The 16,236-nt window shown below is 42.9% G+C and overlaps 1 protein-coding gene across 2 annotated transcripts in view; it reads left to right on the top strand.

Annotated features, from left to right (window-relative positions):
* PPP4R1 (protein phosphatase 4 regulatory subunit 1) overlaps window positions 1–16,236 on the top strand; it is a 67,727-nt gene that overhangs the window by 32,289 nt on the left and 19,202 nt on the right. For both annotated transcript variants that reach the window (XM_061168849.1, XM_061168848.1), the window contains exons 11-13: window positions 2,973–3,484; window positions 14,420–14,574; window positions 15,922–16,017. In XM_061168849.1, coding sequence (XP_061024832.1) covers window positions 2,973–3,484; window positions 14,420–14,574; window positions 15,922–16,017 — 763 coding nt within the window. The remainder of the gene's footprint in view (window positions 1–2,972; window positions 3,485–14,419; window positions 14,575–15,921; window positions 16,018–16,236) is intronic.

Genomic DNA, 16,236 nt, shown 5'->3' with positions numbered 1-16,236 from the left:
ATTGCGGTGGCTTCTCTTGATGCGGAGCACGGGCTCTAGGCGCGCGGGCTTCAGTGGTTGTGGCTCGCGGGCTCGAGAGCGCAGGCTCAGTAGTTGTGGCGTACGGGCTTAGTTGCTCCACGGCATGTGGGATCTTCCCGGACCAGGGCTCGAACCCGTGTCGCCTGCACTGGCAGGCAGATTCTTAACCACTGTGCCACCAGGGAAGTCCCTACTATAATTTTAAAAATTCAGTTTGCATGATATCAGAAAAACTGTAAAAATAGCCAAAGAACCCCATAAACACTTCTTCCAGATTCTCCAAATGTTAACATTTTACCATACTTGCTTTATTATTCTTTTTTTTCTGAATTCTTTGAGGTAGGTTTTAGACATGATATTCTTTTTACCTTTCTTAAATATTTCACTCCTCAAAACACAGATACTAACACGTAACCACACTCTAATTACCGAAATTAACATAGATACAATACTGTCATCTAGAGATTTTATTCAAATTTTACCCATTATCCCACTCGTTTTTTAAAACAAAAGAAAAAATATCTTTAATAAAGGCATGATTGGAAAATACCATGTAATTCATACACATATAAAAGACACTTATTTTGCATAAGAGCACTTGCTTCCGGACTGTTTTGGAGAGGGAAAGGATGCTACAGACATCGAGGCCAGTCCCTCATTTTATGAATAAGGAGTAAACGTGGAATCTACAGCGCCAGTGCTGGGTGAGACTCGAGTTCTCGCAGTTTATGTGTGCATGTTATGTATTTTATGATTATAAGAATGGTGGAGAAACAACAGAATTTTAAATGCTATCACTGTGTGGTATGTTTTCAGATGAGGTATTAAATATTTTTATCTGTATCTAAAAAAAATATTTTTTAAATAATCACGTGTTTTTAAAAAAATTCGTTTCTGAAAACAGTGTGAACATTACTATGAGATAAAGTGTGATCAAGGAAGTTGGTGATCTCCTGAGAGCACATATGGTGGCTCTGTAACTGGGATATCACGTCGGTGGTAACGTCACCTTCCAGGGCACAGGCCGGGTGAGCCTCCTGTTTAATGTCTTTCACTGTGTATATTTAAGGGCCCATGTTTCAAGGGAGCACCCCACCCTCACCTGACAAATTTACCTACATATCCATCCTCACTTCCCTTTCATGTTTCTTAGAAAGAGCTGTCTCTTCACCTATTTAATCTGTCCACCTGTGTTCTCGAGCCCCTAGTCTTCCTTCTCAGAAAGACATTGCTTTATCAGTGATTCCATCAGTCTCCTCCTGTGTCTTCAGTTCTTCATCTCTTCTGACCTTTTTCTCTGAGCCTGAAGAATGCTCGTCTGAAGCATCCTCTTGTACAGGAGGAATGCCGTGCTCTTTGTCACTCTGCACGAATGTCATGACACATATGCAGGCCAGTCCTTCTGAGGTGCCCTCCAGTCTGTCTGGGCTCTGACCAGTTTCCCGGTGACGTCACCACCTGGAATTCTGTGTAGATCCCGACTCAGCCCATCCAGACTGAAACCCTCTCCTCAAACTGCCCTGGTGTTTTTCACTTGCAGTCGGTGCCACCAGCACCTGTTCAGTCACTCAGGCCAGAAATCTGGAAATCTTCACAGGTTCCTCCCTTTGCTTCTCATGCCCCGCGAGTGGGAAGTGAGCAGTCGTGTTGGCGTTGGTGTCATTTGAGTGTGTTTCCATCTTCTGTAGCCCCCGACACGCCACCCTGTTCAGAAGGGCATCCCTGCCTCTCCTCACCTGCTCTGCTGCACTCCCTGCCGCCGGGCGCACCTCCTGTCCTGCTTCTGGGTGGCCTTTCTGAAAGAACGCATCTCAAAATGTAACTCTCTTCACCCCTGCCTTGTCTCCTGTACCCTAGGGTACGTTCCGGAGGTGCGGTGGCTCCGCCGACTTTTCCATCGGTTCCCTCTCTGAGCCATCGTAAACTCATCCCGTTTTCTGAAGGTGTGGCACCTCTCCTGTCACTCCTGCCTTTGCATATGCTGTCTGAGTGCGGTTTTCCCTTAGCCTCGTAAGCACGTGTTGGTTGCTCCACCCACGGCTCTTGTCATTCCCTGGAAAGCCTTTCGTTGCAGCTGGCGCCTCTGCCCCCGCCCCCAGAAGCGTTTGCCTCTGATGCTAATCTCAGGAGCAGCAGCTGCCTCTCATTCACATAGGAACCCTCACCACCAGTGTCGCTCGCTGGCTCCTAGTAGGTACTCAGCACCCGTTTGTTAAGGGTAATTGAGTCAGATAAACTCTGAGGGTGAACTTTAAAACTTGCCGTAGAGCCTCAGCGTAGGTGGTGGATGGCGGTGACCCGTGGGCTGTGGCCCCAGGGCTTGTACCACCTCTCTGTCAATTAAGTCATGGCTGCAGGGGAAAAACTTTTGGGAGTAGAGCTGAAAGTGTGGAAGGAATAAAAATAACTTTATTTACACTTAAGTGGACTTTAATATATTTTGCGAGATAGTAAATAAGGATCTTTTCTAATGCTGTGTAGAGGGTTTTTTTTTTCTTTTCTGTGTAAGCAAGGAGGTTTTAATTCTCAGCTTTTCCATATGTCATTGGAGCACAGTGGCAATACTATAATCCTAAAAATCAGATAATTTTTATGATGTATTTAGCTTAAAATGCATTGTGAGAATTTATCTTCCTACTATTTCTTTTTAGTTTTTTTATTATTGAAATTAGCATGGTATTATAGAATCCCAGGGTTCTTAAATGTTATCTCCTCCAACTATTACATAATACTTTACTATCTAAACTTAACAGATGTTTACATCTCTGAGCACAGAACAACTGATGGAAAAAGAAGCATTATCAGTAATATACATAAACTACTGAATTTGTATGGATAATTTGTAATTTTTAGTACTTGTCTAAATGCTTTATGTAGTATCTTTCATTGTTTTTTTTCCAGTAATTATTTTTATACTTTCACTTTCTTTTTCCCAAATAAAACAATAAAAGGACCAGAGATGAAGAAGTCCCAGAGGATGCACAGATCAGGCCAGAGGATGTTCCTACAGACCCCACTGTTAGTAATTCCAGTGTCAAACTGGAAGGTGCGCCGGACCCGGACATCGGTGCTGAAAGCCCTAGGAAGCCTCCAGGGGACAGCTCGTTACCTTGTCCTTTGTCCTCAGAGCCTCATCAGGAGGCAGCTAGTAATGAGGATGATAAAAAGCTCGGCACCTGCAGGTCTGCCTCTCGGTTGGAGGTGGGCTCCAGTGTGCAGGACTCAGCTCCCCTAGATCAGGAGTTGTACAACTCCTTCCACTTCTGGAGGACTCCTCTTCCCGAAATAGATCTAGATGTGGAGCTGGAGCAGGGCTCTGGGAACAAACTCGGCCCCGAGGGGCTGGAGGGAACGCCTGAAGCCACCACCCCGGCTTCTGCAAACATCACCATGGCCACCAGAAAGGAACTGGAAGAGATGATAGAAAACCTGGAGCCACACATTGACGATCCCGACGTGAAAGGTATGGGAGTCAGTTCTTTATTCTGATAAAAAATGTTATTTTCTGACCTTTTTCCCCAGAAAAATTGCCTTTTAAAAATCTATTTTGACCATTGTCATCATGTATTCTTGTCTGGATAAATGTGATTAGTCTGAATTTCAGGAAATAAATTCCAGCTGAGCCCGTCACTGTGTTCCTCAGTGTAGCAGGTACAGATGTGTTGGTTCACAAATCGCTCTCTGACTTGTTCACACTCACTCACTGTTTTTACAGTTTTAACCCTAGAGTCCTGCCTTAACTCTTCTGCTCTGGATCTCATTAACCTTTTTATAAACAGCAGATGCAGTGCTGTGTTTTACAGAAAGGCTGTAGTCTGTTAGCAGTGGACAAAGATACGTCTCTTCCTATGGAACGTGGTGTTTTAAGAGCTGTGGGCGTTTGCGAGGGTCCTGCTGGTGTCTTTGTTTCTCAGTTTGGACCTTGTTCCATTGGGTTACACGTGTGTCACCTAGATTCTGCCATTGTGAACGGCAGCCTTGAAGGTTGTTGTGTGTAAAAATAACAAGTTGCTCTCACTCAGTGGAATAGGAGTGTGGGAATTAGGTCCCAGGCCACCCCACTCTGCCTGCCGGGGCCAGGGGGTGGTTTACGGTCTGGGGCCAGGAACCTGATGCCAGCGACATCAGAGCTACTGATCACGCTAACCAGTGACATCTGAAATGTTACCATAAAACAAAAAACAATTTTGAAAAATCCCCAAACTTCAAGTCTTCAGATCCTTTATCACTTTGTGGATTTTTTTTTTCCTTGTTCATTCTAGAAGCTAAAATTTCTAAACTGTCAGTTTGCTCAATGTTAGCAAAATACCTATTCTTAAAGCAGACAAAGCAAAACCTTCAGTGTCCTTCTAAAACACACAAGATATCGGCTCCCTTCCACGGGAACGCCGTCCGGGCCAGTCACGTTGGCTGCTTCTGCACCCTTCTCTCCTTCAACCACATCAAACTCCACAGTTTCTTCATCTCCTACACTGCGCAGATATTTCCGTGGGTTATTCTTCTTGATGGCAGTCTGAGCCGTGTGGATGAAAGGCTCTTGGTGCTCCAGCCAGGCATCAGGGCTGTGCCTCTGAGGTGGGAGAGCCAACTTCAGGACACTGGTCCACAAGAGACCTCCCAGCTCCACGTAATACCAAACAGCGAAAATCTCTCACAGATCTCCATCTCAACATGAAGACCCAGCTTCACTCAACGACCAGCAAGCTACAGTGCTGGACACCCTATGCCAAACAACTAGCAAGACAGGAACACAGCCCCATCCATTAGCAGAGAGGCTGCCTAAAATCATAATAAGGCCACAGACACCCCAAAACACACCACCAGACGTGGACGTGCCCACCAGAAAGACAAGATCCAGCCTCATCCACCAGAACACAGGCACTATTCCCTCCTACCAGGAAGCCTACACAACCCACTGAACCAACCTTAGCCACTGGGGACAGATACCAAAAACAACGGGAACTACGAACCTGCAGCCTGTGAAAAGGAGACCCCAAACACAGTAAGATAAGCAAAACGAGAAGACAAAAAAACACACAGCAGGTGAAGGAGCAGGGTCAAAACACACCAGACCTAACAAATGAAGAGGAAATAGGCAGTCTACCTGAAAAAGAATTCAGAATAATGATAGTAAAGATGATCCAAAATCTTGGAAATAGAATAGACAAAATGCAAGAAACATTTAACAAGGACGTAGAAGAACTAAAGAGGAACCAAGCAACGATGAAAAACACAATAAATGCAATTAAAAATACTCTAGACGGGATCAATAGCAGAATAACTGAGGCAGAAGAACGGATAAGTGACCTGGAAGATAAAATAGTGGAAATAACTACTGCAGACCAGAATAAAGAAAAAAGAATGAAAAGAACTGAGGACAGTCTCAAGAGACCTCTGGGACAACATTAAATGCACCAACATTCGAATTATAGGGGTCCCAGAAGAAGAAGAGAAAAAGAAAGGGACTGAGAAAATATTTGAAGAGATTATAGTTGAAAACTTCCCTAATATGGGAAAGGAAATAGTTAATCAAGTCCTGGAAGCACAGAGAGTCCCATACAGGATAAATCCAAGGAGAAACATGCCAAGACACATATTAATCAAACTATCAAAAATTAAATATAAAGAAAACATATTAAAAGCAGCAAGGGAAAAACAACAAATAACACACAAGGGAATCCCCATAAGGTTAACAGCTGATCTTTCAGCAGAAACTCTGCAAGCCAGAAGGGAGTGGCAAGATATACTTAAAGTGATGAAGGAGAAAAACCTACAACCAAGGTTACTCTACCCAGCAAGGATCTCATTCAGATTTGATGGAGAAATTAAAACCTTTACAGACAAGCAAAAGCTGAGAGAGTTCAGCACCACCAAACCAGCTTTACAACAAATGCTAAAGGAACTTCTCTAGGCAAGAAACACAAGAGAAGGAAAACACCTACAATAACAAACCCAAAACATTTAAGAAAATGGGAATAGGAACATACATATCAATAATTACCTTAGGGCTTCCCTGGTGGCGCAGGGGTTGAGAGTCTGCCTGCCAATGCAGGGGACACGGGTTCGGGCCCTGGTCTGGGAGGATCCCACATGCCACGGAGCAACTAGGCCCGTGAGCCACAACTACTGAGCCTGCGCGTCTGAAGCCTGTGCTCCGCAACAAGAGAGGCCCGCGCACCGCAATGAAGAGTGGCCCCCACTTGCCGCAGCTGGAGAAAGCCCTCGCAGAGAAACGTAGACCCAACACAGCCATAAACAAATAAATAAATAAATAAAATTAAAAAAAATAATAATAATTACCTTAAATATAAATGGATTAAATGCTCCCACCAAAGACACAGACTGGCTGGATGGATACAAAAACAAGACCCATATGTATGCTGTCTACAAGAGACCCACTTCAGACCTAGAGACATATACAGACTGAAAGTGAGGGGATGGAAAAAGATATTCCATGCAAATGGAAATCAAAAGAAAGCTGGAGTAGCAATTCTCATATCAGACAAAATAGACTTTAAAATAAAGACTATTACAAGAGACGAAGAAGGACACTATATAATGATCAAGGGATCGATCCAAGAGGAAGGTATAACAATTGTAAATATTTATGCACCCAACATAGGAGCACCTCAATACATAAGACAAATACTAACAACCATAAAAGGGGAAATTGACAGTAACACAATCATAGTAGGGGACTTTAACACCCCACTTTCACCAATGGACAGATCATGCAAAATGAAAATACATAAGGAAACACAAGCTTTAAATGATACATTAAACAAGATGGACTTAATTGATATTTATAGGACATTCCATCCAAAAACAACAGAATACACAATCTTCTCAAGTGCTCATGGAACAGTCTCCAGGATAGATCATATCTTGGGTCACAAATCAAGCCTTGGTAAATTTAAGAAAATTGAAATCATATCAAATATCTTTTCCGACCACAACGCTATGAGACTAGATATCAATTACAGGAAAAAATCTGTAAGAAATACAAACACATGGAGGCTAAACAACACACTACTTAATAACCAAGAGGTCACTGAAGAAATCAAAGAGGAAATCAAAAAATACCTAGAAACAAATGACAATGAAAACATGACGACCCAAAACCTATGGGATGCAGCAAAAACAGTTCTAAGAGGGAAGTTTATAGCAATACAAGCCTACCTTAAGAAACAAGAAACATCTCAAATAAACAACTTAACCTTACACCTAAAGCAATTAGAGAAAGAAGAACAAAAAGACCCCAAGTTAGCAGAAGGAAAGAAATCATAAAGATGAGATCAGAAATAAATGAAAAAGAAATGAAGGAAACGATAGCAAAGATCAATAAAACTAAAAGCTGGTTCTTTGAGAAGATAAACAAAATTGATAAACCATTAGCCAGACTTATCAAGAAAAAAAGGGAGAAGACTCAAATCAATAGAATTAGAAATGAAAAAGGAGAAGTAACAACTGACACTGCAGAAATACAAAGGATCATGAGAGATTACTACAAGCAACTCTATGCCAATAAAATGGACAACCTGGAAGAAATGGACAAAGTCTTAGAAAAGCACAACCTTCCGAGACTGAACCAGGAAGAAATAGAAAATATGAACAGACCAATCACAAGCACTGAAATTGAAACTGTGATTAAAAATCTTCCAAGAAACAAAAGCCCAGGACCAGATGGCTTCACAGGCGAATTCTATCAAACATTTAGAGAAGAGCTAACACCTTTCCTTCTCAAACTCTTCCAAAATATAGCAGAGGGAGGAACACTCCCCAGCTCATTCTACGAGGCCATCATCACCCTGATACCAAAGCCAGACAAAGATGTCACAAAGAAAGAAAACTACAGGCCAATATTACTGATGAACATAGATGCAAAAATCCTCAACAAAATACTAGCAAACACAATCCAACAGCACATTAAAAGGATCATACACTATGATCAAGTGGGGTTTATCCCAGGAATGCAAGGATTCTTCAATATACACAAATCAATCAGTGTGATACACCATATTAACAAACTGAAGGAGAAAAACCATATGATCATCTCAATAGATGCAGAGAAAGCTTACGACAAAATTCAACACCCATTTATGATTAAAACCCTCCAGAAAGTGGGCACAGAGGGAACTTTCCTCAACATAATAAAGGCCATATATGACAAACCCACAGCCAACATTGTCCTCAATGGTGAAAAACTGAAACCATTTCCACTAAGATCAGGAACAAGACAAGGTTGCCCACTCTCACCACTATCATTCAACATAGTTTTGGAAGTGCTAGCCACAGCAATCAGAGAAGAAATAGAAATAAAAGAAATCCAAATCAGAAAAGAAGAAGTAAAGCTGTCACTGTTTGCAGATGACATGATACTATACATAGAGAATCCTAAAGATGCTACCAGAAAACTACTAGAGCTAATCAATGAATTTGGTAAAGTAGCAGGATACAAAATTAATGCACAGAAATCTCTTGCATTCCTATACACTAATGATGAAAAATCTGAAAGCGAAATTAAGAGAACACTCCCATTTACCATTGCAACCAAGAGAATAAAATATCTAGGAATAAACCTACCTAAGGAGACAAAAGACCTGTATGCAGAAAATTATAAGACACTGATGAAAGAAATTAAAGATGATACAAATAGAGAGATACACCATGTTCTTGGATTGGAAGAATCAACATTGTGAAAATGACTCTACTACCCAAAGCAATGTACAGATTCAATGCAATCCCTATCAAACTACCAATGGCATTTTTCACAGGACTAGAACAAAAAATTTGACAATTTGTACGGAAACACAAAAGACCCCGAATAGCCAAAGCAGTCTTGAGGAAGAAAAACGGAGCTGGAGGAATCAGGCTCCCTGACTTCAGACTATATTACAAAGCTACAGTAATCAAGACTGTAGGGTACTGGCACAAAAACAGAAATACAAATCAATGGAACAGGATAGAAAGCCCAGAGATAAACCCATGCACATATGGTCACCTTATCTTTGATAAAGGAGGCAAGCATATACAGTGGAGAAAAGACAGCCTCTTCAATAAGTGGTGCTGGGAAAATTGGACAGGTACATGTAAAAGTATGAAATTAGAACACTCCCTAACACCATACACAAAAATAAACTCAAAATGGATTAAAGACCTAAGTGTAAGGCCAGACACTATCAAACTCTTAGAGGAAAACATAGGCAGAACACTCTATGACATAAATCACAGCAAGATCCTTTGTGACCCAGCTCCTAGAGAAATGGAAATAAAAACACAAATAAACAAATGGAACCTAATGAAACTTAAAAGCTTTTGCACAGCAAAGGAAACCATAAACAAGGCGAAAAGACAATCCTCAGAATGGGAGAAAATATTTGCAAATGAAGCAACTGACAAAGGATTAATCTCCAAGATTTACAAGCAGCTCATGCAGCTCAATAACAAAAAAACAAACAACCCAATCCAAAAATGGGCAGAAGACCTAAATAGACATTTCTCCAAAGAAGATATACAGATTGCCAACAGACACATGAAAGAATGCTCAACATCATTAATCATTAGAGAAATGCAAATCAAAACTACAATGAGGTATCTCACACCGGTCAGAATGGCCATCATCACAAAATCTAGAAACAATAAATGCTGGAGAGGGTGTGGAGAAAAGGGGACCCTCTTGCACTGTTGGTGGGAATGTCAATTGATAGAGCCACTATGGAGAACAGTATGGAGGTTCCTTAAAAAACTAAAAATAGAACTACCATACGACCCAGCAATCCCACTACTGGGCATATACCCTGAGAAAACCATAATTCAAAAAGAGTCATGTACCAAAATGTTCATTGCAGCTCTATTTACAATAACCAGGACATGGAAGCAACCTAAGTGTCCATCAACAGATGAATGGATAAAGAAGATGTGGCACATATATACAATGGAATATTACTCAGCCATAAAAAGAAATGAAATGGAGGTATTTGTAATGAGGTGGATGGAGTTAGAGTCTGTCATACAGAGTGAAGTAAGTCAGAAAGAGAAAAACAAATACCGTATGCTAACACATATGTATGGAATCTAAGGGGAAAAAAAAAGGTCATGAAGAACCTAGTGGCAAGACGGGAATAAAGACACAGACCTACTAGAGAATGGACTTGAGGATATGGGGAGGGGGAGGGGTGAGATGTGACAGGGTGAGAGAGTGTCATGGACATATAAACACTACCAAATGTAAAATAGCTAGCTAGTGGGAAGCAGCCGCATAGCACAGGGAGATCAGCTCGGTGCTTTGTGACCACCTAGAGGGGTGGGATAGGGAGGGTGGGAGGGAGGGAGATGCAAGAGGGAAGAGATATGGGAACATATGTATATGTATAACTGATTCACTTTGTTATAAAGCAGAAAGTAACACACCATTGTAAAGCAATTATACTTCAATAAAGATGTTTAAAAAAATAAATAAAACACACAAAACCTTGTTGTGTTTAAACTTGGAAAATTTCATCCGTGGAGCTGATATTAGCAGTTATCTTTATTTGGCTTTAATGTATCATGATTTTTAAAGATTTCCTATGGTAATTTTATACTTGGAGAAAAACTAAATGATTTGTTTGATTAAAGGCAAATTCATATCCTTGATGGTTGAAAGTTATTTTAATTTAACTGGCAGACAGTCGCCTTTTCCAGAATGCTGTGAATAGTATCGGGCGCCGTGAGCCTCTGAGTCTGTGTCTGCAATTTATCCTCGCTCTTCGTGGACCAGTAGTTCATTCCTCCTCCTTGTGAGTGTTTTCTGTATAATGTCCTATTTTCTGTCCCTCGCGGTGGATTATTTTCCCTGAAAACCTCACAGCTTTACTGCTCTCGCGAGTTCCTCAATTGTGGCTCCTGCCCTTGATTTTTACCCCCTTGAGCCCAGAATTCTGCATTTCATGACAACCTGGTGACGTAGCAAATACTGAGGTTTGGTTTTGTTTGACAAATTAGAATCTTCATCAGAATCTTGCCTTTGCCCCCTCCCTTCCACCCCAGATGAGGAGGATGGAGACAGAATTGCACCTCAGATGTGCACATCTTGGGGTGGTCAGCTCTTGATAAATGTTGTCTTTACAGGTTTCTGCTTTTTGTTGAAATAAATTTTATTATCATTTGTGAACTTAAGTTTTATTCAGTTGATCAAACTTCAGTAACTCTCGTGTTTTGTTTTTTGTACGCTCCTTACCTTTATGGAAAAAAGATTCCTAACTGGCCTTTGGCCCGTTCTGGGAGCTCTCCCTGTACACACCTGCTAGTCAGTTCTCTGACACGTGATAGACACCTACTAAATATTAATGGAAATATTGAATAAGCTACTTTAAATTCTTTTTTTTTTTAACAAATAAGCTAAAAGTAATATGTATAGTTTGCTTTTTTAAAAGCCCTACATGGACACATATGAGTTTCAGGATATGACTTTGTGTTTCAGAAGGTGACTAACACTGTTTGACTTAAAATTTACAGGCTGCAATTGAGATTTTAGTAGTAATACTATATTATGATTTAATCAGTTCTCTTTTTAATTCAGCTCTTACACCTGTTACAATTTAAATTTGTCGTGTTGTTCTTTCTGTCCATAATGTTGATACTTTCTTAACATATTCATTGATTGACTGATTCATCCAGCATCACTTATCGAGCACCTATTATGTGCCAGCTACTCTTCCAGGCAGTGAATATATACCAGCAGCAGACCAGACAGAAATCCCAGCCTCAGAGAGCACAGAGGGTGACACACTTAGTGGGGAAACTGCCTGTGTCAGATGTTCTGCAGCAAAACATCGGTGGGCAGGGTTGGGGGCGGGAGGGCTTCGGCTGCAGAATTCCTGAGCATCTGAGGGCATATTGAACCCGTGTTAATTGTAGTAACTATTTCTGACTTTTCATACTATTAGAAGGTGTTTTGGGTTTTTAAAGGGTGTACCTTAACTGTGGGTGCTTTTTCTTTTCTAATCTGCGGGTGTGGGCAGTCTGTCAGAGAATGTCTACCTTTTTGAAAGGCAGAATTAACCCCAAATTGGAAACTAAGTTCTGGCCAAGGACTCAACTAGTTATGTCGCGTGTGTGTACTCTTGACTGGGGGCGGGGGAACATCAGGGTGAGGTGGACCCTCAGAGTCGAGTTTCTGCTTTCACGAGCCACTGGGTCCCTTGTTCTTTTCCATGCTGTTTGGTGGGAATGTCATGGGGAACAAGAGCAAGAGTTGGGATCTTTTTCCTCTGAGGCAGCCTTTGCTTCACAGTCTTACCAGTTTACTCTTACCTTCTTTGAAGCATTGATAGATTAATTTTTTTTTTCTTTGTGGGTCTCTAATAAAAAAACTTAAGTGTTTCCAGGAACTAGAATGAGATGTTCCTGTCAGAAAAAGAAAGCCCTTTCTCAGCTGTGGAACAGAAGTAGATCCTATGTGGAAGGACAGAAAGGGAGGTAGTAAAATGGGAAGAAGGTGTAAGAGAGCCCCTTTTCCAAACTTCCTGGCGTGTGGCATCACCAGGCTGATTCAGGATTGAGCCACGGCTGAATAGTGACCGGTGCCGGTTTGATTGGCCGTGGCCAGTTCACAGACTGCAGAGGGGAGCTGGCCAGGCCAGCAAGTGCAGAGCTCTCTCCAGATTCGTTAGGGCCAGTGGAATAACTGGGTCCACTGGGCAGTTGTGGTCCGAAAAATCATATTGTTCATTGATCGTAAGCAAGAAATTGTTAGGAACTTGTGACTAACCTCCAGGACGGTGTGCGAGAGTCAGAGATGGAAAGGGTGAGCTCAGCCAGACCAGCACTTCAGGGGGGGCAGGAAATTCCAGGTTCCAGGCTGTCCCTGATTCTGAGCGCGAGTCACCAGGGACCGCGTGGGCTCTGATCCTGGGGTTTCCGCCCGCATCGTGAGGAAAACGCAGACGTGGCGAAGGCCTGTGCTTCAGTTTCCTTCCGCTGGCCATGGTGAGCCATCCGCTGAGTCTCAGGCAAGCCTGGGTTCTCCGGGGCCGCGGGCTCCCCGTGAGTCGGCATGAGGTCGTCCTCGTGACCTTTGTACCAGTCTTTTGAAGGAGGTAACCTCAGTGTAACTCACTGAAACTTTTGCGAACGTACAAACCTAAAGGTAGAGAGTAACATAGACGAGGAGTAGGCTGTCGTTTGCTCGGGCTGGTGGCCTGTGCGAGACGTGTTCCGTGAAAGGCTTCCCAGGAACGGGTCGCCATGCACGAGGGAGCCCACCCTCACACCCCCCGCCTGCATCTGCGGGGGCAGAAAGCATGTTCTGGGCCGTTGGCCTCCTTTTGTTCTGTTGTGATTTCATTGTGGAAACTTGGAGGATTCTAAAAGGGGAGCTGAAGTGAGTAAAGGATTAGTACAAATTGCAGCTGAAATTCCCAAAAGAATGAGGATGCTTTCCGTGAGTAACTTTTCATGATTAGACACCTTCAGTTTAATCTATTCAGTTAGGTCATCATCCTGTATGTTTCTTGTGTCTCTCTTGCTGGGTACGTTGTATACTTAACTAGAATTTTATAAATGCTATAGCATAGTAATAGGTGATCTTAATAAAATACTGATTGCTTTTTAATAATCTTTAAGTAGAGTGGGAGCACACTTTCTAATCTTTGTACTAAATAAATCTGCAGGTAAACTTTATAAATTCCTATATTTTGAGCATCCAGGTGGATTGTTACTTGAAGTAATGCTAAACAATTTCTTTTTGCTAAATTCCTCATTTATTTCGGGGGGAAGGAAGAATGCTTTATCTTCACTTTGAATGACTTTTATAAAGAAGATGTAACTCAAAACGTAGACAATGCCATTTGCCAGACTTCAGGGCTGCTGCTTGGTTATCTGTCATTTTGGTTTCCTGCAAGCGAGACAGTGCTTGTTTGGGATCCCTGTGTTTGGGACAAGTCACTAATTTCACTTTCAAAAAGAATTAGAGAAAAGTAAAATAAACCGGAATGAGATATGAGATGTTTAAATGTAACTGCCACAGAAATCTTTGTAATTCCCATTGTTTTATGTTGGCAGGGTCTGTGTGACTGCTCTCCTGCTAAGATAGCTTAGTAAGTAAGCCTCGCCAGTCCCGCTCATGCGTTCCCGAAACATAGTTCACTGACCCTGAAATTGACTAGATAGCATCTCTCTTTTCATACTAACGCAGAATAATGTACAGTAGTGGGTAAACATTTTTAATCTCATGAAAGCATATTAGTTTTCTACTTTTTCCCTCGGAGAACTAATGATTGACCACAGTAGAGGTTTTTTCCAGCTTTTCGATGGCAGTGTCCCAAAAGCACTGCGTCTCATTGATCCCATAACCCTGCGCAGGGAGAGCCCGGGCACCCGCGGCCCCGCGCTCACAGGCCTGTTGTTCCGCCCACAGCGCAGGTGGACGTGCTGGCCGCCGCCCTGCGCGCCTCCAGCCTGGACACCTGCGACGAGGCCAGCGAGGCCGCCCGGAGGGCCCCGCAGGATGAGCTCCCTGGCTGCAGACTTGACCATGGCACTGCCGGGCCTTTGACGAGCGAGGCCGTCGAGGTGAGGGCTCCGCAGGGCGTGCACAGTGAGCCGGGTGGACACGGAGCCGTTCGCGGGGCGGCCGTGGTGCTCGTCACGGCCCAGTTACCATGTCCTGTCTGTCGCTGGTTTTCTCCGTCTCCCTTCTGCATAAAGTAAAAGTCATCGTCACCACATCCTGTCTCTGTGACATGAGTGTCATGTCCAGAGCTTGGAGTTAATAGTCAGCCCCGGGACTGTCTACATGACCACTCCGCAGCTTCAGTGTGGGTGTGGCTCACTGCAGTGAAATAATCTTACTGGAGACAAAGCCCTTTATCAAGAGTAATTAACTCTTCCCTTTTCTTTTTGGAGGGGTGCTTTGTTTCTGATGGGACCATTTCACTGCAGCGAGCAGCGCAGTATTCTGAGCGGAAGATCGGGACTTGAGGCCGCGTTGCGGGATTATCTGGACCCTGGAGTGTGCGGGTGGGTACTGTGACCAGCCCGCCTGCCTGTGTCCTGCACCGTCCTCCCCGAACCCCCCGACCCCCCACCAAGCCAGCACCACGCGGTGTCCATAGTTCTCATCCCTTGTGTGTGTCGGCGGGAGAAGGAACACATGCTGGTGGCCAGAGGCAGGTGGTCTCGGGGCAGAGCGGCCTGGACGCTGAGCTCAGGGAGGGGGGCCTCATACGCATGGGGGCACGGGGGTCCCAGGGCCCCGGTGGATTCCTGGCTTGTTTTCTGTTAGATGACACCTGGTATACTTAGAAATCTTGCGTAAAACCAGGGCTTCAGAATGAAACCCTGACCACTTAGCATCATCGGAGATATCAGTACTTTATCTGAGTTTTAGAAGGTGTTTTGTTTTCATTTTGGGGTTGGCGGGGGCTGTTAAAAAAGTATTGGGTCAGCCAGAAAGTTGGTTCGGATTTTCCTGTAGCATCGCATGACAAACCCGAATGAACTTTTTGGCCAGCCCAGTATATTTGGGAAATTAGAAATAGCCAGGAATAGAAATACTAGAAGAAAAACTGTGTATGACATACCATACAACAGTTGCCTGAAGCACCCTCTAAATACTGTTTTATTGATAGCTAATTTTAGATATTGGGACCTTTTCAAAATTACTTCTAAATTTACTTTTTAATTACATTTGTTCTGGAATTTGTTTTCATACATTTAGCAACCTATTCTGAAAGTTTGATTTAAGGCAGGGGAATTCTTATGAGGTCTTAGGTCTGTTTATAAACGTTTAAAAGCATGAAGAATTTGTACGTATTCTTATCTTTTGGTGGCCTTGAAAGGTGAGTAACTTAGTAAGATAGTTTAAATGAAGGGAACTCAGACAGGACAGTTCTTTAAGTGACTGTTCTCTCCCGACAGAATATGGAGTCCGCCCTTCGCTATATTCATGATGATTCAGACTCGGGCACCAGTGGTGGTTTTAGCCCCGATGAAGAAAGGAGAGCTAAAGTGCAGGTAGGTGACCCAAAGCTCTTTACTTTGTGTGGGTGTTGTTAAGTCCACTTTTAAACCCATTTCTCACCAAATTTGGCCCTTCTGATAATGTTTTGAAAATGAGGGCTAATATATCATACTTCTGATAAGAAAATTCAAGCAGTCGAGTAAAATATAAGCAGAAATCTTCCTCTTCTCACACCCGTGACCCCTTCCCCTCCAGGGTGACCGCGACCATGG

The sequence above is a fragment of the Eubalaena glacialis genome, chromosome 15, assembly GCF_028564815.1.
Source record: "Eubalaena glacialis isolate mEubGla1 chromosome 15, mEubGla1.1.hap2.+ XY, whole genome shotgun sequence".
Classification (NCBI taxonomy): Eukaryota; Metazoa; Chordata; class Mammalia; order Artiodactyla; family Balaenidae; genus Eubalaena; species Eubalaena glacialis.
The sequence above is the reverse complement of the archived record's forward strand: the minus strand, read 5'-3'. Positions and strand labels throughout refer to the sequence as shown.